Source organism: Melanostigma gelatinosum (genome assembly GCF_949748355.1).
Source record: "Melanostigma gelatinosum genome assembly, chromosome: 8".
NCBI lineage: Eukaryota > Metazoa > Chordata > Actinopteri > Perciformes > Zoarcidae > Melanostigma > Melanostigma gelatinosum.
Window position 1 is genome coordinate 12,744,491 of NC_136641.1, and position 24,257 is coordinate 12,768,747.

Here is a 24,257-nt window from a genome sequence, read left to right on the forward strand (position 1 = left end):
TGGTTTTCTATTAAAAACTGACCAACCTGCAGCTCATTATGATCATACCTTTGTAGTGCCTTACGGTGGCTGTAGTGAAGGTGGTTCGTGTTCTCCAACTGTAATAGAAATGAAACATACAGTATATCCACTGCCTTCCATTAAGTCAATTGAGGGACTACCCATACATATTTCATTTGTTTGTTTTGATGATAATATCTGCACTGCAGTAACAGAACTTTGAAGACTGTGTCGCTTGTCTTGAAACAAACTGTACATGTTTCCAGTGCAGTAACACAGATTTTCCCACGTATCCAGATGCACCCGTTCAATAGAAAACACTCAACACATAAGCCTCAACTCTTCTTTGAGTCTGTGTTCCTTTGTGATCCCTTTCAGAGAGCCGTTGAGGTGTTGCTTGAGGCCATAAATGAAGTAGATGTAGTGAAAATGGAGGCTTCCACGCACATGAATAAGATCCGGGAGCACCCAGACCTGTCGTCATGCTGTCGTTTTTCCCAGTGTGAAGTCTCTTTCAGGTCAGACTGCAGATATTTGTATGGGGCCAATTTGTTGTCGATTCTTCAAACACACTGGATTGCCAATATAGACGTTCCAACAGTCGGCTAATATGAAGAAAATACCTCAAACACTGTGATGAAAGCACGACAAATCCATTTGAACATATCAACCAAGGCGTACTGTAATGTATATTGTGTGTTTCCTGCCGGTAGCAACATCTAAAGACGTCACAACAGTAAACCCTGTTAATTGTGCTATTTCAGCGATATATCCCGGAGAGCAGCTCCTCAAACACATGAAACAATTTTTTTTTCTCCGACAACAGAGTATGTTTTATGCTGTAATCAACTCCCCATAATCCGTTTTGGTGAGGAGTTAAGCTGGTATAGACCAGTATAATTGGGTTTTGCAGTAGTTTAGGAGTAGCTCACACAAATTGTTTCCTTGAACTACATTTAATGGTTCTATTTAGCTGCATGCAATATTTCAACATAAATGAGTCTTTATGTAAGCAGCAACTTATGTGTCAGACAAAATGCATATTCAACGTAGTTATTTGCTGCCACACTTGTATAAAGAGTAAAGACGAGCAAAAGAAGTTTTTGTGCTTCATTAACAGTTCAGCTAATTGTATATCAATCATAGTGTCCAGAGCAAAACTCTGAAGAATATTAACTTGGCTTGAATAAAAAAGGTAATTTACTCATTTTGATTATGTGCTGGTTGCTGGAAGCCGTTTCTCACTTGTTTAATCCACAGCTTAGTCTGAATTAAATTGAACTGCTGCTGCAGCCTATCATACATTCAACATGGGACATATTGTACCCTCACCGTCATACATGCAGAACAAGAGTTTTTCTATTACTAGCTGGGATATAGTTTGTATTTGGTGGTACATTGAACTCACTCATCCGTCTTTTACCAAAAACCTGCCTATCCTGACCCAAAGGCCATTGTTTTGTGTTTATTTCAGACAACAAATAAAAATCAATCACATTGTATCACCTTAACTGCTCATGTGCATGTAGACCAAGGTTAATCAACTCCATTGTACACCTACAGCACTAAATTGCAGAAGAAGAATTGCTTTTTTCTTTTAACAGCTACGTTTCCTCCACGAGATGGGCGATGAGCATTTCCTGAAGGCACCGCCTGCAGTAATCGTCAGTGTCAGAACGCTCAATTGTAATCTGCAGGTGTCAGAGAGGCACACGGGGGCACTGTGACAGCAATCAGCGAAACACTGGCATAACAACGATAAGTCAGCATTGTGGTCAGTATGTATTTCTTTCAGATCTTTTGTTTGCCGCTACAGGAAAATGTGACCACTGTGTTCTTGGCTGTTCAAGACATTTAGAGTACATGATGAGTTGTGGGATTGTCCGCCTATACCTGCCAAAGAGGTCTGGCCTGAGATTGTCTTTCACAATTGTCAATACATTAGTTACATGTTGATGTCAAAACCTGGCTTTGGCTCGGTGACGTCGTCGCCCTCTGCAGATGTTCCCAATTTATCAAAAAGGTTAAGTGTTCAACGGTTCCATTTGTTCTGTCCTGAACCCTTCATCTCCCCTCCTCCTCCACACTCACATATACACATCACCCTGTGCGTGGGTGGCGGGTGTATGACGGGGTAGAGGCGTATAAAAGAGTGAGGGACTTTGGAGGTAGAGCAGAAGGAACATCAGTGGATTCCAAATCTTGTGACCAGCTGCCACCAACTGCACTGCACTTTCTCCACCACTCTCCTCTGGATCTCTGAGCTGCTCAGACTCTTCATCTCTCTCTTTCTCAAACACACACTCACTCACACACACGCTTATCTCCGTGAGCCTGCTGCTCCTGTGGCTGTAACTCTGGTCCGTCACCTGCACTCCTGTCACAGCATGCAGCTCCTGGTGGTGTTAGCAGCTCTCATGGGGGTTCTGTTCAGCGTGAGAGCAGCCGCCTTGCTTCCCCTGGAGGATAGGAGCTCCATCCATGTGGGCAGGGTAAGGAGATTTTCATTGTTCATTTGTAGTTCATGGGGAATTTCCCCTGTAATTGCAACTGCTATTGATAGATTGGGGTACATTTTTCTTTAATAATAGCAATTATTATTATTATTATGTTATAGTAATAATTAGAACTTTAAAGAAAATGATCTTAAAATAAAGATTGCTTGCGAAATCAACAAAACTAAATCCAATTCAACTCAATTTACTTTGTTTAGCCCAAAATCACAAATCACAAATTTGCCTCAGAGGGCTTTACAATCTGTACACATACGACATATCTTGTGATATTTCTATTTTGCCGTTAAAATAATCGAATCTTTAATTCAGCCTGTTTATTTGTGCCGTCTTAAATGTGAAAAGTAAATCATGATACTTCACAACTGAGCGGTCCAGTCAGATAGACATAAGAAGTAACATTTCCCATCGTCTTTTTCACGATATGTTTAATAATAATAATAATATATATACATATATCTGTATCTGATTTGTGGTCAGGAGCTGAGCAAAGAGCGCAAGGAGCTGATCCTGAAGCTGGTGTCAGGCTTGTTGGATGGAGCTCTGGACACCAACATGCTGCTGGGGGAAGCAGCACCTGTGGAGCTTGAGGAGCCTCTGGAGTCTCGTCTGGAGGAGAGGGCGGTCTACAACAGGCTATCATTGCCTCAGCGCGACCGCAAAGCCCCCTGTAAAAACTTCTTCTGGAAAACGTTCACCTCCTGCTAACAGTGCTCTGCCCGCCTACTGTGCTCCTTCTCCCTGCCAGCTCCTCATGAACTGTAGTAGACCTCAGCTGTACATATCATATACACCTGTCAGACATCGATGGACTTCACTGACAAAATGTGTCTGTTTAAATATTAATTATATACGTATCTTTTTATGTGTACTATATGTATTTATGTATGTAGCCGTTTCTTTAAGGGTCAACAATAAAGCATGGATATATATATGATGTTTGAGATGGTGATCACAGTAAAGTTGCTTTTGTAAATTGTTCAAAAAAAGAAAAGGTCATATTTTCCACCTGCTTCAACAATATAAATGCAATGTCCAAATTCATGCAAAGTGGTGGCTGTATTTTTTATTGTGGATGAGAACCTTTACTACACTGAAATTGTGGAAATATATGAGGGATTATATTTCTATATCTGCTTAAAAAAAAAAAAAGGTTGCAGTCGTAAATGGTGTTCAGACTTCAGAGACAATTTTCCCCTTCTTCAATCTAAAACCTTGTTTTAGTGCTGCTCGTAAGAGATAACAGAGTGTGGTTCATAATATTGATACCTTACTTATTCTGCTTTGCTACTTCTTGCCGTAAAACTGTCTTCCTAGTTCATAGGCAAAGAAAATGTTATATAAACTATATAACTATAATGAAGGGGGGGGGGGGGAACGTTTAAAAAAAACATTTAAAAGATAGATCCTTAAATTAAAAGCACAGAATAGATTTCAAAATACAAATCATACAATTACTGGGGCAGGTAGAGTAGGCGACATGGTGCTACATGTTGTTCCCTCTCTCTCCCTTTTCTGTCTCTCCTCAGCAGTGTTATCTTATTAAAAAGCCAAAAACAAAAGTAATAAACATCGAAGAAGAAAATTACCGAATTAAGTAAAAATACTTTTTTATTGTTTTATAAATGCAGCTGTGTAAAAAAAACAACAACTTGGTGTTGAGGGTCTGCAATGTGAAAAGGATTGCACATGTTTTATAAGAAGCAAGACAGTGGTCAATATTAATTCCTAGTCACAACTTGAGGGAGACGCTGCCGCGACTCATCACTGGTCGTTAAATATGTTAGTAAGATGGGAAAGTAGATAAATCAGAAGCATCCCTCGCATTCACTCAATGCTGTCGGTAGCAGCAGCATTTAAGGCACACGTAGTCCAGAAGGTGGAGACCTGTTGTACAATAAAACAGTGAACAAAAATCGAACAGCAAAAGATGTGCGTCGTGTTAATAGGAATCTGACGTCACAGTTCGACAGTGAAAGCACAGACAAGGCTGCTGCTGCATGTTGAGATAATCAAGTGTTCCCCGTGTGACCCCCATCAACCCCGGTATTGGATTCTTGCTGCAAACAAGACCCTGCGTTGGCTACGGGCAGTTCGGCCCTCAATCAGTCACACTGCAATTACCACAGGCTCTCTTTGCCCTTCTGGCAAATTACGACCACCGTGATGTGTATGTCTTCTTACCTTACTAAGGTGCGGAGTGGAGTAGGTGCTGGTCGCAATCAAATATTGACTTTCAAGCCGGGCCCACAGTCGCTATTAGTGAAGTGATGGATTTAATGTGGGAAAGAACATGCAGGTGAAATATCCTGCTGTTTGAGCCAAATCAAATGAGTGCTTTCTTTTTTCTTGTTGTATAGTTGTGAATAAATGGGCAATCACAACACGCTGAGCAAAATCCAACAAACCAAACCAAAAAAACAACTCTTTGCATCAAATAGAGGACAGCTGAATAATGGCTGACAATTACAAGAGCACTTTCAGTACACGATTGAACAATAAACATATCAAAAGGAACTTATTTCTTGTACACTGACGCCTTTGTGTGCCTCTGAGAATTCAATGAAATGTGTAATTTTTGCCTCGGTGCTCCGGGTTTCGGCAAACACCGTGACAGCCGGCCCTGCCGTGTTGATCAGGACAACCTGTGTGTTGTATCAATGCAATATTCACCTCAGCTCAAAGATAATAATTTGTATTCTTTTTATTGAGCTCTATGTCCTTGAGATGTAACTGGTGTTTTTGTAAATGTCAATGAGCAGCTGCCGTTTACTTCCAGCTGTAATTGATGTCCATTGCTGTGCAGATGTTTGGCACTGAGCAACAGTCAAATGAAATACCAAATGTGAAATGTCTGAATTCGTAAATAACTTACAACAGTGTATCAGAGTCGCGACACATCCTTTACTGCAAAGCTCAGAGTAGTTTTCAGACACTTTCCTCAACTGGGTTCAGTTGAGGAGAGTCCAATTTTCCTTCTGAACAGCATGAATAAGAGATAATAGCTCATAAGTGTGCTTGTTTCACAGGTGCAAAGACATGAGTTAACCTGAGTTCACAGTACTGATTCAATTACAGGTGGAACATTAAAGGCCACCGTGATGACATTTATTTTCCTTTTTATTGACTGTTCGGGGAAAAAAGCTCTTGAATGATCCATCTGAGTTCTCGTTGAAAAAGAGCTGCATGATCCCCTGAAAGCACCATTTGATGGGGAGTTACAGTTCAACAAATTTCAAAGCGATGTAATTACATGGTTTTGGCAAACGCTGCCTTGAACGATGCTGAATAGACAAAGGCTCCTGTGGGCTCGCTTGATGACAGTTCATCGCACAGCATCCTTCATTCTTAAGTGCAGTGAAAAGCACCGTACCAAGTGAGCCATATTCAGGTTTTGCAGCTTGTGGGAGAGACACTGGACTGTGTTAGAACAAAACACACAATCATTTTAGGAATAGAGAGATGTCAAACACAAGAAAAAGATTTCCTCTCCCTAAAAAGGCAGCTTCTGATGCCAATCAGTATTTTTTTGGGGTTTGCGATGATAAACTCAAAACAATTTGATGTCAGTGGAGGTGCTGTCCACTTCTGACTTCATGGCCCTGGGCTCAAATGAGTGCGCAGAGGAGCAAGATCAAAGCCGATGCCTGCAAGCAAAGCATTTCATTGGCTTTCCTTTTGATCTGAAGGAGGAGGGAAAGGAGTGCTCAGGCCTAACTGTGTAATTCAAATATAAATGTGACTTCATGTGCCGGTGTTTAAAAATAACAAAGCCTTTGGTTTTGTTGGTACTCATACGGGGGAAAAAACAACATGAAAGGGAACCCACCGTGGTTGCATAAATGCAGAGATCAGTTTTAAACTTTATGGGATGTGATTATATATGGTGTAATATGGTGTGATTTCAGACATATATACAACCCCATATATATATATATTGTGTAATAAAAGGACTGCTGGACATCAAGTAGTAAAAAAAAAAATTACATGAATCAAAATGTTCATATCAACATTTTGTCAAATCACGAGGCGTAGCATAAAAGGGATCGGTTGTAGAGACAAAAACATATCATACCTGATGATTTTACCTGGAAGCTGCCTCACTGAATGCTACATGATCACTGTGTTTCTCTCTGCGTTTCACGGATGTGTCAGAACTCATTTTCCTCCCCCACTAGTGAGAATTTAGCAACGGTCAACATTTACCTTACCTGGCCTCGATCGGTCAAGACAGGCCAAATTAACACCCGGCGCTCGGCTAATGCTTCTGAGGAAAGGTGCTAACAGGCAGGCTGTGTGGCGGCTGTCTCCCTTTTACAACCCTAGCAACAAAGAGTTATGCTGAAAGAAATTGATTTACATAAAAGGGACTGTAATGATCTTTTCAAATGACATTGTAAACACATTCAGGTTGCTGCAGCTGACGTATTGTTAATAGCACGTGTTCTGTGCACTCAAAGCATATTGAGTCAATGTGTAGCAGAGTGAATAGGAAAAATGAAACAACATAACCGCGTTCATTTGACATCTTAGCAAAGAAAAAGAAAACCCATTCCTGAATTCCTGAAATCCATGTGTTGCATACATTATATACAGTGAGTGTACATGCTTTGTTTCAGAAACGGAGACGTAAGTTGCGTGCAGTCTGCAGACATGTACTTGTTCTTTATTAACCCAGTGACTCTGGACACAGCGCCTGCAGCAGCCTTATTCATCTCTGTCAGCCGGGCTCGATTTGTTTAGTTGTGACATTTGAGATGTTGTATCCAGAGCACAGTATGGTTGACTAACTGAGGAAAATGTGAAGTAAAATAAAGAAGTTACCAATTTAAAAAATGTTCTCGGGAAAGGACATGCTGCAGGAATAATGGACCTGTTTTGCTCTCTATGCAGCAGGTTTGCATCACTCATTAGTACCTTTTCAGGGAGTCTGTACTCGAATCAGTTGATAGTATTATAACGTCTTCCTGTTGTCGTCGCCTCCTGTTTTATTTTTGTATCAAGTTTATCGCAAGTAAGTGTTAACAGATACCTTAACAACAAGACGTCTCGGATTAAATTACGCTTTTTCAAAAGCATCATAAAGAGCTACATCATCAGGAGTAGGGAGTCTATATGGCCGCTGAATGATGCCCCACTGTGCCTGAGCACACACAACACACACGGCAAAGTATCCTCTGATGTATTCCTCCCAAAGAGTTCCCCTGTTCGGGAGCACGAGATGGGAATGGAGAGATTGTTTTCCCCAGCAGGGTCTAATGATGCCTGATGGCTTACTCAGCCGCCCAGTGCCAGTGCTAAAAGCTCATCATTATAGGGCCCTCTGCTCTTTCAGTGCTAAAGCCGTGGCTCCGAAAATGAGCTGTCACAAAGCGTGAGGAAGGCATGCAGCACGCCGGTCACTGAAGTGACCCCGTTCATTCTGAATGCCACTACTTTGGGAAGCAGGGCAGGTCTGTGGCGAGAAAGAAAAAAAAAAGACATGGTTTCAAAGATTTTGTTCACGAAGACCTTTAAGTGCTGTATGGATGCAAACCGCAGGCAAAAAGTATCAATCTTATCAGTTTAATATGAGATTTCTTAAACTAGAGCTCATTAGTGTGCCGACGATGACAACTACAGTGTAATTACTACCAGTAGACAGAATACATAAGACTAAAAACTGACAACGTTTTGACTCGATAATCCCCAATGACTATGTTGAAACAAGAGTCTACAGCGGCTTTGTGAGGCTGTACTTCTCGGCACAGCCGTGTTTTGAGCTAAATGCTAGCATCAGCATGCTATACTCCTGGAAACATGCCAATGTTTAGAAGCAGGTATAATGTGTCCCATCTTTTTTTTTAAGTACGGCTGTCATTAGTTTTGCAGGTTCTAAAAGGTATTGCAAGTGCCGTACAATATAGGCTACCAAAATAAAACAGCAACACACAAGCAGGTGGACAAGTATTCATTTATGAGACCGAATGTTTTATGTCTGTGGTACGCTATGTGCAGTTCATGACATCCTTCACTTTTGAACCTTTCCAGCCTAATGTTACACCAGTGGACTATAACCATGTTGATGGCAAATCACCTAAAATTGCTCAGTGGGTTATGTTTAGATTTCGCATGCAAGGCCAATTTTACACTTACCAGACCTACCAAAATAAAAGGGTCAGTTTATAGAACACGATATCTCTGTGGTTTTTACAATGCCAGACATAAAACGTTGTATAGAAACAGTTATTTGCATGTTTTAATAACCATTACATTTGAGTCAAGTTACGCAGCAAGACAGAAGACTATTGCATGAGTGGTGGAGCAGAGGCATTTGGTACAATGGTGCGGGGGTGGGCTTGTACTTTTGGTGGCAGCGCAAAACATGTAAAGATGAATTGTTTTGTGCTCCGTTGATCTGCTGAATGACTCTCTACACTGACAACTAATCTCATCACTTTATTTGTTCTGACTCCTGCTGTGAGAATGTGTCATCCCAGCAAATAACTGGTGTTTCAAGGTTGTGAAGACCAAACTTCAGATCCTTAACCGGGCTGTGAGCCTCGAGAAACAATATATACTGGGGTTGTTATGGCAAAAAAAAGTAACTGCCAAGGTCACTCTCTATCATTAGTTATGTCATGTCCTATAGCCTCTGTGTATCATTTTACATCACTGAGGGCTGCTGTATTGTCAGTAAAACTTCAATCAGAGTGTCCATTGGGATCTAGCGGCGGGAGTGAACTACCGTCGCAGTTCATTAGTTTGGCTTTTACCCGAAGCATTAGACTCATGACCAGGAGCCACTCATGTTGATCGTGTCATCAGAAAAATAGGACTGCAGAGAGGGAGGAGAGCGCCACAAGATGATATTGCCTGTCTTGTTTAAGCACTCCAGTGTCCTGTATGATGTGTACACCGTAGGGCTCTAATCACAAGGGTGACAATCCTGTGATTAGCCAGCAGAACAGTCCTTGTTTCGCTCAGCCTTTGCACCTGTTATAGAGCGGTTGCCACAGCAGCAGATGAGGATCTCAAGTAATGTTATTTTCCCCCAGTATGTAGCGCTGCTTAAGACAATTTTCAGGACAATTGGGCCCTTGTGGGATGGCAATACACCTGATTGCCGTCGCTCGAACAACACGACAGCCCCTGTACGTCAAATGGTCTGGCACAGAGACACACACGCGCACAGAAACACCCACAGCCTAAATGTTACCGCAGTACAACGGGTGACAGTGATGGTTTGCTTTTATTAATAGCATGTGAAGTCCTTCGCTGCTGCCGACGAGAGTCGTGCCATTACTCATGTCGGAAATCCATGTTTAATGTTCAGGCTGACCATCATTTTTCTCAAGTCTAACAGACCTGAAAGTGTTTAATCAATTATACAAGAAATAACCCACCATTAATATCCCTGCTGGAGTTATTGAATCATGGCCTGTCAGCACTATTATATAGTTTCATATCAGTAGCACGCGTGTGTTCACAATGACTCGATGTGTTATGTTATAAAAGAGATATTCACTGCTGATCACTTGCAGGCTTACCAAGAACTTAATAGAGGTGAGTCATTTCTTTTCTTGGAGGCATTTTCTAACTTGTGAAAGTTATGTTGGGTGAGCAAGTTACAAATTCTCTCCTAGCTTTAAATTGTAATTCAGTAGTTTGGTGAAAGAGAGCTGTTTGAAACGTGATTAAGGAAAAAGCACGGTGGCGCCAGGCACCCTAATGAAGGAAAGGATTCAGGGGCGAGAGCAGCACCTGTGTGCCATTTCTCATCATTGCTTGCTCCCACTAATGTCACTGAATGATATACTGCCTTATGGCAGTCCACTGAATTGCTAAAGCTGGGGCCTGTTTGAATTAGCAAGGAAATGACCGTATTTGTTATCTGTGAAAAAGAGCCGTGCAGGCCAAATCTAAAGAGTAATGGGCTTGACGTCAGGAATGGAATCCAGCACAAAAAGGCTCAACATGAATTCATCAGGAGCCATTCTTTGCCATTAGCATCTGGGGATGCTGGTTCCCGGGATGAGCAATGAATTATACACTGAACATGTGGCTCTAGCGTTTGGGACACTTTGTCGTAAATGTCACAGCGATATGCTATCATTGCATTTGTCCTTAAGTGAGACAATACAACCCTGGTTAACACATTTCAGTGGATTTTGAGGATAATTGATTTTTAAAAGCTCTCTTTTAACCTTGATGTATTTTGCATCCAATATGTAGTCATGAATCCAGGTGTATTGGGACAGTATGTCTGTAAAATAGGGGCAAACACTTCATACAATAACTTGCATAACAACAAAAGTAACCACATTCACTGAAAGGTTCACCTGTTGTTTTAACCAGAGCACGTTATTAAGATGTGCAGCATTCACCTGCCATCAGGAAACAGAACAATTCGTGTGTTCTTAGAAACCCTGAAAATAAGAATATATACTGACAGCATTGACAGGATTCGTTAAGATTTAATATTTGTTAAAGTTGACAATTTGTATTCATCTAAAACCATCCTTTTAGGCAAACTGTAAGATCATTTGGTCCATTTTCCCGCTGTGTATTCTCTTTGAACCAAGATGAGAGCACAGCACCAACAGCATTCTTTCTTTGCATTCATTTGCGAGTCCTATTTGTACTTCAATCATTTTCTCTGAAACCATGCCTAAAGAAAACTAAAGTGAGTGTTAAACAAAAATAACGTTACGATACATTTCCAGGTGTTTTTTTTTTTTTTTTTGCCATTTAATGTATTCTCTGTGCCCACGCACAATAAGCAATAACAACGGCAATGTTAATGGCAGCATGAGACTGAACATGCTGCTCCCCACAGAACAAAGAGAAATGTTAATATGTATTGAAGGCATTCAATCAATTCTGTTTCTTTGGCTCGTGAACATCTGGCCCGGAGGCAGCAACGACGCGGTGAGTCCCCGGAACGGCAAGAAGCCACAACATTCAAAACCCTTTTTCATTTGTTCTGCGAATTAAATGTGTATGTTCCTGCCAGAAACATTTTACATTTCGCCATTGAAAGTTGAGGCACTGACAATCAGTGAATAAGTATCTGATTCGAAGAGGCATCTTGGCCCGTGTTGCTTCTAAACTGCCTTTTATTTGTAGTTTATTTGTGCTGCGGAAGCCTAAATCCTACCGTGTCTACTACAGCGGAAGAGCAAATTACATACATTGTTTCTCGGCATTCAGCTAAAGTGACACATCCTCACTTATTCGAGTCCTTAATTACAGTCTACAGCATGCGGGGGGGGGGGGGGGGGGGTTGAGACTACTGTGATTGCAGCCAATAGAAAGGACGAAGAGGATGAGGATGGTAGAAGAATGTTGTAACACTCATAAAGTGTGCTACCGTGTACATATTTTTTTTCCAACTCAAAATGTTTAGAGGGATGTGGAAACTGTGCAAGATAAGAAAACAATATTTGCCTCCTTCCAGCATCTTATTCACATTGATTTGAAGCGCTCTCTCTCTTCCTGCATGACTATCGCTGCCTTTTGTTGACTCTCCAGATACTCAAACAACCAAACTGTCCTTTCTTCTTTTCAATTGATCTCAGGTGGCCTATTCTTCATGCAATGACTGACTGACTTCCTATAAGGAAGCACTTCATTAAGGTACAGCGAGCAGGTGAAAGAGCTCTGTGCGGACAGCGACTGTCTTGCGCACATGGACAGTCAAGATTCGATGATGCTGAAATCAAAACAGCCTGTGCCTTGTGTCCCTGCACATTTTGTGCGCATGCTCCGTGTGTGTGAGAAGATTAACTATGGTACATGCACAAACACACCACTGAGTTTAGTCTTGCAGATGTGTTTTGTTCATGACGCACATGTATAATACTTGCCCCAATATTCATATGCACCCTGAAGCCTTTGAGGATGGGATTCAGAGTTGCTCGAGTGAGTCACATAAAAGCGCTTCAGGTACCACAGGAGACAGCTACATGAAGCTTTTCACATTCAGATAATAAAAATATATATAAAACAAAACAAAAAAACTGCAGTCAATGCAATTCCCTGGGTGAAATCTTCTCTGGGTAACAAACTTCTTTGAAGGGAAAATCCACCACATATTATTCTACAGACTTTGGATATAAAAGCAGATATGATAAAAAAAACTTTTCCTCATCCGCCATAGCTGTGAAGCGGAGCACTGAGGGTTGAATTGATGGTGCCGTCAGGTGATGATTTCTGGAGACAGTTCTTTGAAAGTGAATTAGGGAAGGTTGTCTTCCGATGTTAAAACTGAACTGCACAATATTATTCTGAAAAATATTTTTTTATTCTTGTGTTTGATTCCTTGTATTTCGTTTTTTTCACGTTAGTCTTTTATTACTTTTTTATTTTTCCATTTTGGTATACTATCATAGCTTTAATATGCTGATTGTGGTGTTATTCCCTTCATTATCACCTGTATTGTTGAATGCCACACCTAGCGACAATAAAATGAACCTTAAGGTATGACCTAAGGGTGTGAATGGTATGACCTAAGGGTGTGAATGGTATGACCTAAGGGTGTGAATGGTATGACCTAAGGGTGTGAATGGTATGACCTAAGGGTGTGAATGGTATGACCTCAGGCTGTGAAAAGGTTGTAAAGCTGGGCAGCTAAGCATGCAATGTAAAAGTTGCTGGTTGTCAGTTGCTGTGGGCATTTGGAGGGAAAGGTTAGGTTTTCCATTTTAGAACAGACTGCAGGGCAGATAACACTCCCTTAACCCACCGAGAAATCTTTTTTTCCAGTCAATAAAGCAAACAAGTAGTACATTATGAAGGATCAGCTGCTTTGCAACTACTAATAACAACCGATTTGACATTTCAATGCAATTACTGCAATGGCATTTAGAGAGTAGACTTACACTCAGCAAAGGCAAACCTTGAAACACTGATTTCAGCAAGGGACATTCTTCTTAACAACACTTGCAGTGAGTCATTTTGTGACAAACCACATTTCATATGTCAAAAACGCTATATATACCCCCAGATTATCTTAAAGAGAGCATTTTGTCTTTACAAAGTCGGATTTTTGGCCCATTTATGATCGATGACACCTCAACAAAAAGATGCTTTTTATAACAACAAATGTTTTACATTCAAACATCTCATGTGGAAAAGGCTCCTGAATTCCCTGATATGAACATTCACTGAGCCCGTCTTAATCCCCTATCAATGACGAGCAGCTATTTGTAATTTAAAAGCCTTTCTAGAGTATTATTAGTTTTATTATCTGTTTTTTGACAGCTCACAATTCTTAGGAGGCTGCTCCTCCAAGATGAGTCATTTAATTGAAAACAGAGTCATCTGTTCGAGCATATGTAAAAATCTGCATTTATTCCATTACATTTAGTCTTTTTTTCAAATGCTGCTAGTGCTGTAGTAGGAGTTAGCGATAGATTTATAGATATATATATTTGAAAATAGTTTGAATTGTCAATTGATTTGCACTAATTGCGTTAATGTATTGTGTAGATAAGGAAATGGACTTATTATTCGGGTTTATTTACTTTAAACTGAATACGCTTGGTTTATAGCTTATCTCTTCTTCTGTATATAACCATACACCAACCAACAAGTGGAGTGTGTTGAAAGTATTACATAAATATACTCGAAAACAATTTAGTGCACAGCAGATCATCACTAGGACCCACTCTAGGCCCTTTCTGGTTGCAGTGCTTCTAAGGTAGCCATCTCCAGCAACATGAGAGGAGTGGCTATATATACGAAGAGCGAGATCAAACCTCTCAAATCAACCATCAACATCACGGTAGGTGCCCAAGTGGTGGCAGAGGAAGTACTCCTGACTGTTAGAAGATGTCAATCAAGTCGAAGAGAGATGGCCAGAAGGTTCCAACAGCATGTCATTCGATTTATAAAACACAACACATTCTTTCGTGAGGGAGAAAGAGAAGATCTCTCTTTACCAAGTAGTAAAACTGGAAGAGATATGTTGAAAGTAATTGTGCAAAATGCACTAGATGCCAAAAGGAAGGAGTTTATCAGGAGGTTTATAGTGTAATGAGGGGGGGATGCAGCTCCTTGAAGGGTAAGCTGAAAAAGCCCAGGATCATTCTCTATTCTCATTTGCAAGATCCCACTGAGTTCCATGGAAATAAAGCCTAAAAGCTCCCACTCCCAGAGGCAACGGAAATGAGATTCTGGGTCTGAATGACGCATAGAACATAAATGCCGCAATCATTATCAACTGTTTTGTTTTTGTTTTTTTTTATGATGAAGTAAGCGTTTCCAGGAATGCTTTGTTTTGTGTAAGAGGGTGTCATTTCTGCTGGAGCGTCAACACCTGAGTGGTAGCTGGATGATATCCAAGAGGAGAACATCTGCCACCAGACTCCACAGTGGCTCCACCTCCCACCAGCTCACAATCAGGCAAAAAGGAAAAGGTTACGGCACCATTTAAAAAGAGTTCCATCAGAGAGGTCATTCGCAAAGAGAGAAAAAAAACACGTTGACGCTTACGTGGATAATTATTGTAATTCACTTCAAACACTGGCCATTAGTGCTTTATCGTTGGGGAAATGGGTGTTGGTCAGTACAAGCTTATTTATTATGTTGCTGGTTGAAATGGCACCCTCACTATTGAATAACATCAATATTCATATTCCATCAAAACAGAAAGCATAATTACTCTGCAATTCCCTCGTTGTAAAGGCCTGTACAATGAAGTCCAACCATAAATTTGGCATGTAAAAAATATATATATATATTTTTTAATGCTGCAATCTGGTTTCCATCACTCTGAAACTGTTGTTGATGTACCATCGGCTGTCCCTGTTGCAGTATGGTTAATAGTGCCTTTACTTTAACAGACAAAGTAGTAGTTTTAAAGAGTTGCCCTTCAAGGTGCTGGCCTACCCATTGGGAGCAACTTAGTGCCCAAGGACACGTCCACGAGGCCTGAGGCTCTCTGCCCCCAGACCCTGTCCCGTCTCTCTCCCCAGACCTGCCATCATCCTCGTAACATCCACTGGATGCCCTCAGACTTTCTTGCCAGTCCTGGTCACCTGACACCCCCGCCTATCTACACACCTGTTCCCACTTTCCTCATCAGCCTGCCTTGTGACCATTAAATCACTCAACTCATCATGTCCATCTGCGTTTGGGTCCTTTTCTTGCTGCCTGAATTCAACCTCATGCTAAATGTTGTGGGTACAGTCAGTGCATTCATTTTCTGAAGCTTCTACCAGCAATCATGACAGCGGGTCTGTAATAATAGTAGCATGAGTCTGATCTGACCAGCATCCCTTTTTAAAAAGCTTTACAGCACACTAAAGTGTGTTACAGGTCAATCTGCGTTTTTTTGGTAACATTTCAATATGTTAAAATTTCCAATTCAAGAAAGGAGTCTTACATTGTTTGTGTGTTTTTTTTAGATTTAGTTTGCTTTAGACATCCATATCAGTGCTGTCGGTCACCTTCCTGTGTTTGGTGAACACAATTAGTTCCAAGGGAATGTGTAGTTGTGTCGTATTTATCTAAATGATCATTTGCCACGTGTAAAAACTGATAGGAGGTGATGTAAGGGTTAAACAGAATCAAATGAATATAAATTATCCTGGCATTCACCAGTTTGACAGATTTCTGCGCCAGAGGGAGGTGGGGAATGATGACAAACTGATCATGTGCTCGTCTCACTTTGTTTACCTAAATGTCGGCAGCTGGGTTCATTTACCCTCGGCTCACTGGGGGTGAACTATTCCAAAACACGCGAACATGACCAGGTGAGTGTCAGTTAGCATTTTATTTGTGCAAAAATAATCCTTGAAACTACTGCCATCACACCTAATTTTGCCCAGTGGGTGCCGTGTACTTGCCCTATTTTCCCTCCTCCATGTCTCACTGAGTGTGGAAATGACAGGGTTATATGGCAGCTTCACTTCCCCCAACTTCCCCCAGCCATACCCCGACAACCAGCTCGAAGTGTGGAACATCACTGTCCCAGATGGCCACAGGGTCAAACTCTACTTCAGCCACTTCAGCATGGAACCCTCACCCCAGTGTGAATATGACTACATCCAGGTAACATGCTGGAGAAACTCCAACTCCCATTCTCTGCACTGGAGTCCGTGGCTTACTGACTAAAATGCCTCTGACCTTGTCAAACTAGGTTTTGGCAGAGGGGAATGAAACCGTGCGGTTCTGCGGTGAGGAAGAGAAGAACTATGAAAGGAGCCCGAGGAACACCATCATCCTATCAGCCGGGAATCTCATGTCAGTGGTCTTTAGGAGTGACTACTCTAACGAGGGACGATTCACGGGCTTCCAAGCATTTTACACCGCAGAAGGTGAAGCAGAATAGTGACACGTGTTGCCAGAAGGCAGACACCGTTTTTGGTGGCTGTAATTGCACGAAGCGGTGTGTAAGGGAGTTTATAACAAAAATAGGAGCAGGATTATATCATCACAGCTAAATACAGTAATGTTTTCAAATTCATATTCAGAAAGAAATCGGTTTGTCCAAAAAACATAATTCATTTAAACATAGATTGACAGTTTATTTTTCATTTTTATGTAATTTATATCATCCAGTTACTTTTTAGATTGAAGATTTGATGCATGTTTTCATGCAATTAATACTTCAAACTTTTCTTTCAACGTCTAGCGGTTGTTTACGTAGATTGCCAATCAACATTTTTGTGTGTTAAGATAAACCAGACTCATTCGGTGTCTGCCTAATTCTGCGAATAAAGTCTGTGATTTAAAGTATGTTGGAAAATACATATCTACTGTAAAGTGCTTCATTCTCAAACCTCTCTGTCTCTAACAGACATCAACGAGTGTCTGTCCAAGATAGATGGGGAAAGAGTGTGTGATCATTTTTGCCACAATTACATCGGCAGATATTACTGCACGTGCAAACAAGGATACCTTCTCCATGACAACAAAAGATCCTGCACAGGTAAGAGCCACGCAGACTAAAGCTCAAGAGGCATGTCCATCTCAGCTCAATCAAAGTCAATCAAAAGTTGTATAGTGAGGTTCAGAGGTAAGAGCCTGCTACAAAGCCTTATTAATACGGTTTATGGTGTTTATGGTGACTTTAGTTTGATGTATTTGGCTTCAACATACTTTAATTCCACAGCTTTTGTTGACTATAATCAAAAATAGCCATTTGGCGATTAGGTGTTTGGGTGTTGAAAATACAAAATGCTGCTAATTTCAGAAGTTTTTATGAAAAGTGATACGATCAAATGGCAGATCAAATGGCAGTGTTGTAAACATGTAATTACACTTATTGGAAAGCGAGGCCATTTGCTTTTGTACTGCAGAACAAATCTTCAAATAACAATTCTAATATTTCACAGAGGGCACACAGTTGATATTGTATTAGATTGGACTTCCGTCGATCATAGCCGGCCTCTGCTAAATAATTTCAGACTGAAAAGGCGCACTGATGCATCAAGTAGTTGATCTTTTCCAGCTGGTGTGTGGCAAGGTTAATTACTGTCGATTCCTGAGGGAAAATCAACTTCAAAGTGGCATTAAAAATCGATACCTGTGAAGCATAAATAGTGTACTGACACCAGGTAATTAATCACAATTACCAGTTGATGCGCCTTCAATTATTATTCTTTGCTAGAGGAAAAAGGGGGTGACAAAACAAATCATGCAATGAATTGGCAAAAATGATTACCTGCCTAGAGATTGTACTCAGTATATGAATTACAGGAACTCGGCCTCTTTGCGATACTCATTTGTTTTTGTCCGTAACAACATCTGCACACTTGCCGGGGCAATAATGCAAACCCAAATGAATCCCATCATTTACGATGCCAGCAAATGTGTCAATTGGCAGGAAAAAATGTATTCTTCGAAACCAAAAACTTTTTTACGGCCAGTAGCTTATTGGTGCACGTAGATCATTAAACATAATCATTTAAATGAACATGCAAACCCTGAGGACTGGACAAGATATCTAAAACATGCCTCAACATGTTGATGTGGGATTCTAATGAGTGTGTGAGTCTTCCCCACAGTGCCATGCCACAGCCAGGTGTTGACCCTGCCATCGGGGGTCCTGACCAGTCCGGGCTACCCGAGCCCCTACCCGCCCATGAGTCTGTGTGACCACACCATCCGTCTGCAGGAGGGCTACAGAATAATTCTGCACTTCCTGGACCCCTTTGACATAGAGAGACACTCCGATGTCCCTTGTCCGTATGATATGTTGAAGGTTAGTCATGTGACAAGCAATGTATTCCTCCTCATGCCCGTAGAGGCAGTTTGTTACAGACCCGTCCTCCTCGGGTGATATACTATACGGCCATGCCGTTTCCTGCATCATTTTTGGCAGACGTAAATCAGTCAGGCCTTTAATGAATCGTCTCATTTGGTCTTCCCCTTTTTACAAGATTTCAACAACTGGACAAGAGTATGGACCTTTCTGTGGATCCGTGCCACCAGGTCGCATTGACACAGGAAGTTACCAAGTGCGTGTTGCGTTTAGATCCGACTCCAGTGGGAACAACAAGGGATGGAAGATCAAGTACACCAGTATCAAGGCGGAATCCTGATGGCTTGTTGACATGAGCAATGTTTGTGTACTCATACGCTGTCTGTCAATTTTACACAGTGAGTTTTACAACCTGGGAATTTAACACAACCGTGATGAAGCTTGGATATTGTGTTTGAGCATGAGGCTTGCAGAATCAATATTGTAATGATACTTTGGTATGACATTATCAAACTGGTGCTACAAAAATACTCTCATTGATTGCATCTAATTTCTAATCTAGTTGAATCCTCTTTTAACTACTTTTGTATTCGGTGTTTCACTGTTGCATAACTCAAAAGACACTTTGACTTAATAATGTACACATAAAAATAAAAAGTCCATTAAAATACTGTAAATGTTTTGTGACCACCACATAGAACCTGAAGTCGCATATTATCAGACAAGCATTTGAATGAAACAAAGAGTAGGTCTTCCTCAAAGCAGTGGAGCTCGATGCAAACCGTTCTGCTCTTTAATGCTCTGGCAGAAATAAGAAATGAATTCTCTGCCTGTCTGTCAGTCTGGTCTGAGAAGTGGTGAATGTTAGTCGTTTAACCTTCATACATTATGCAGCTTGTTCTCAGCTCTACTCCTTTCATCAAAACAGTCATTATAGGGTTCTTCGGCATGAAATTGCCTCTCATTTCACACCTTTGCATTCACTCGCTAACATTTCGTCCGCCTGTGCCCCACAAGTAGGGCAAGAGAGCACGCCTGAACGAGTGGATGTGAGAAAGAAACACACTAGTGTTGATTTCTATCCAGTGTCATATCCAGGGATCCTTTTTCTCTTCTTTTTTTCTTGGAATTAGTCCAACACTTTTTTTTAACCCTCATTGTGTCGACTATGCTGCTCCATGCTTTGCACTGTGAAGGCCAACACAACTTAGCAAGGCAAGGGGTGTGTACTGACACATGCATCACCTTGGCATTTGCAACCCCACAAAACCACAAGGCCTTAGGTGGACATGTGTTCTCTGAAAGTCATCTGAGCGTATGGAATAAGGTTTGTTTCCAGCATGAAATTCCCAGACAGTCCTCGGGGGCAACTGGGTGCTTACAGAGCAAACCGGCAGTTGTTGCCCGAGCACTGTTAACTCATAATCGAATCCACCAAAACAGTGTGACAAATGCTCAATACCCCGCTCACTTCTAACTGTTCAGCTAGTTGGAGCCAATTCCACAGGAATTACGCACAGCATGAAACCCATTAACCAACTGTTGGAAAATATGTAGCAGCAGCAGCTAGGCTTATCGCTAAAAAGCCTTCATCTTGAGCATGAATGTGTTATACTGTATGCGAGGAGAGAGCTATAAAAGGAGGCTCACTTATTTCTGACCATGGGAAGAATTCATTAATCAGTATTTTAGTGACTCCAAATGTTATTCTCACAAAGAACAGCTCCTATAGCTTTAAGCCCAACGCCATAATAATAATAAAGGTTGAGAGAACTGTCGAAAGAGAGCTGGTTGACTGAGATCTTGATGAATAACAAATACTAAAGTACAAGACAGTGGTGTCGTCTCAATCTCACGGCGACACAAACGGACGATCCCTCCGCAAATTCACCCGTCATTCATGATCACTGTTCAAGAGACCAGTGATGAGACGACAGGCATGACAAAGGCTATCTTCTACATGACCTGAGTCACACAGACCTGCACACATTGTACCCACACCATCTTACATCACACAGCCCCGACACTGATACATAACGTCTATAATAGATGGTCTTAGGCGAGCTCTCATCCAGAAATATTAGTTCTGTGCAACTCAAAGATGAAGCTGTCATTCTCACCCACAATGTGGTCAGTGAAGCGTCCCCGTATGACCTGAAATACTTCTTATCCTGTCATACCCTTTATTGTTGGAGTGATGAATCAGTCGGCGTACCCTTTTCAAATGAAGCTTTTATACAAATACATTTGGTTGACGTCCGCATTTGCATACATCTCTCAGTAATACATTTCTCTCAGTATGATCCTGTCTGCACTCCACGTCAGTCTATCGCGGTGCTGTAGAAGTTATTTTAGTAGTGTGCCTTATGTAGCGAGTTCCTGTGCTCATCATATTTGGTATTCCTACCATTCTTTGTATTCCACGTAGAGATTCTCGTAATAGTCACACGTCAGCTAATGATGACATTTCACACCACATGCATGAAGACTGGTGGTACAACATGGGAAGGATAATGCCACATTCAGGTATTGTCAGGACTGCGCCGTAGGACCCCAGGACATCCAGCAGATGGTGGCAGAGTGCGCCTTAACACCCCCAGTGGACTGATTGGACTTGGCTCACCTTAAGTGGGTTCACCTGTGTAATTGCCTCAAGTGTATTTAAGGCGTGTCTGTACCTTGCCCTTCGTTCGAGCCTCATGTTTTCTTGACACGTCTGTTCCTGTGTTTTCCCTCTGTGGGATATCTTATTAAAGTCTACCTCTTTTTGGCTCCTGAACTCGGCGTTTTGTATCTACACTCAGTACCTTCAAGTTGCACGTGACAGTAGGCTCGAACCACCAACATGAGTGTAACAGGCGCCGAAGGAGGAGACGTCAGCCTAGCCCAGGTGCTCGGCGCTGTGGAATCCCAGGGAACCTCGATCCAGCAGATCCAAGCCTGGATAACCCAGCAAATGCACCAGCCGAACCCCCCGGCTGCCAAGACGTTCCTACAGAAACCAGAGCGGTATGCCGGCACTCCAGAGACCTGTCAGGGATTTTTGACACAGTGTGACCTGTGTTTTGTCATGCAGCCTGATCAGTTCCCCTCAGAAAAAGCTAAGGTCGCTTTTATGATTTCGCTGCTAACCAGTAGAGCTCTAGTATGGGCTACTGCCCTATGGGAGGCAAATTCCCCACTTTGTGCTAATGCAGTAGAGTTCTCCAAGACACTACGCCAGGTTTTTAACCACCCAGTGAGTGGCAGAGAAGCAGCACGCCGCATCAGCTCGCTCCGCCAAGGAGCTAGACCTGTGTCTGAATATGCCATAGAATTCCGCACCTTGGCAGCTGAGTGCAAATGGAACAATGAAGCACTTTTGACCACTTTTTACAATGGCCTGTCGGAGGCGGTCAAAGATGATTTGGCTAGTCGGGAGTGGGGGGTCACTGTAGATGAGCTCATAACCACCTCTATCTGCCTCGATCAGCGCATACGCGAAAGGAGGCGTGAGCGCAGGCTTCCCAATTCGGCACCTCCCCAAGCGCATTCACCACTGGGCGCGTCGGGCCCCACTGCTCAGCCCGCTCAAGCGGAGGCAATGGAGGTAGGCAGGTACCGCATTACACCTGCAGAACGAGAGCGACGCCGCAGAGAGAGATGCTGCCTTTACTGTGGAGGAGCTGGACATTACCGGGACCAATGTCCCCAGCGGCAGGGAAACGAGGATGCTCATTAGGAGGAGGGGACAGCGTAGTGAGCAATTTTGTCCAATCTCAGTACCCCAACCCAGTTAAGCGCCTCTGCCTGAGGGCTCGACTCACCTGGACCCCAGAGAACCCGGAGAACATCCCTATCACGGTGCTGATCGATTCAGGCTCAGAGGAAAACCTGATGGACTCTGCTCTGGCCACACGCCTCGGTCTACCTACCAAGGCCCTTCCCAATCCGGTGAGAATCCAGGCGCTCGACGGACGACCCCTAGGCTCCGGTAAAATTGACTTCATGACACACCCCTTACTACTGCAGATTGGGTCACATACAGAGACTGTTTCTTTGGCTTTAGTCCAATCCCAACATGATAGAGTAGTACTAGGGTTTCCCTGGCTTCAGAAACACAATCCCCAGTTCAACTGGTCCACTGGCGAATTGTTATCATGGAGCCCAGAGTGTATCTCAGCCAAACATGTTACACCTGTGATGAAGTGTTCTGTTGCCTGTTCATCCTCTGAGCTCTCTTCAGTCCCTGCAGAGTATCATGACCTAGCTGAAGTATTTAGTAAGACTAGAGCTACAGCACTTCCTCCTCACAGACCTTTTGACTGTGCCATTGACCTGTTGCCTAACACTATTCCCCCCCGGGGACGACTATACCCTCTCTCCAGGCCCGAGACTCAGGCCATGGAGGACTACATTAGCGAGTCTCTTAAGAACGGGCTTATTACACCTTCAACTTCACCAGTGTCAGCAGGATTCTTTTTTGTACCCAAGAAAGATGGTGGTCTACGACCATGCATAGATTACCGAGCACTGAACAACATCACAGTAAAGAACAAATATCCGTTGCCACTCATGTCTTCCGCTTTTGATCTTCTTGGAGGAGCTACAGTGTTCACTAAACTAGACCTGCGGAATGCTTACCATCTGGTCCGCATCAGAGAGAATGATGAGTGGAAGACTGCTTTTAGCACCCCCAGTGGACATTATGAATACCGGGTAATGCCATTTGGTCTGACCAATGCTCCTGCTGTGTTCCAAGCCTTTGTAAATGAAGTGCTCAGGGAGTTCCTCAACCGCAGTGTGTTCGTTTACCTCGATGATGTGCTAATTTTTTCCAAGTCCCTCACAGAACATCGCCAGCACGTCCGGCAGGTCCTCCAGCGGTTGCTGGACAACCAGCTCTTCGTCAAACTGGAGAAGTGTGAGTTCCACGTTACCCGCACCTCCTTTTTGGGGTATGTCATCTCCCCCGATGGAGTAATCATGGACGAATCCAGGGTGCAGGCTGTACTGGACTGGCCGGTTCCCGCCACTCTCAAGCAGGTACAGCGTTTTGTGGGGTTTGCTAACTTTTATCGCCGTTTCATTCGAGGCTTCAGCTCCATAGTAGCACCTATCACAGCAGTGGCCCGGGGAGCCCCAACCAAACTCAGATGGACCCCGGAGGCGCAAGCGGCGTTCGAGCATCTCAAGGCTCAGTTCACGTCAGCCCCACTGCTGAGGCACCCGGACCCTGCCCTTCCGTTTGTGTTGGAGGTGGATGCGTCCAGGTCTGGTGTTGGGGCTGTGCTGTCCCAGAAATCAGGTATGGACAACAAGACGCACCCATGTGCCTTTTTCTCTCGCAAGCTTAGTGACGCTGAGAGGAACTATGACGCCGGTGACAGGGAGCTGTTGGCCATCCTAAGGGCACTTGAAGAATGGAGACACTGGCTGGAAGGAGCGCGCCACCCATTCACAGTCATCACGGATCATAAGAACCTCCAGTACATCCGTGAGGCCAAGCGCCTGAACCCCCGACAAGCCAGGTGGGCCCTGTTTTTCACCAGATTCAGGTTTATCATCACGTT

At 42.7% G+C, this 24,257-nt stretch overlaps 2 protein-coding genes across 2 annotated transcripts; both read left to right on the top strand.

Moving 5' to 3' along the window:
• Positions 1–2,387: 2,387 nt before the first annotated feature.
• sst6.1 (somatostatin family member 6.1) lies at positions 2,388–3,221 on the top strand (the record flags this gene model as incomplete). Its single annotated transcript, XM_079272786.1, has 2 exons — positions 2,388–2,492; positions 2,994–3,221. 2 exons carry the CDS (start codon positions 2,388–2,390, stop codon positions 3,219–3,221), a joined length of 333 nt encoding a protein of 110 aa, XP_079128912.1.
• A 13,023-nt stretch (positions 3,222–16,244) lies between these two features.
• masp2 (MBL associated serine protease 2) lies at positions 16,245–19,045 on the top strand (the record flags this gene model as incomplete). Its single annotated transcript, XM_079273108.1, has 6 exons — positions 16,245–16,252; positions 16,376–16,550; positions 16,639–16,816; positions 17,299–17,430; positions 18,509–18,705; positions 18,884–19,045. The coding sequence occupies 6 exons, from the start codon at positions 16,245–16,247 to the stop codon at positions 19,043–19,045; spliced, it is 852 nt and encodes a 283-aa protein (XP_079129234.1).
• Positions 19,046–24,257: the final 5,212 nt, after the last annotated feature.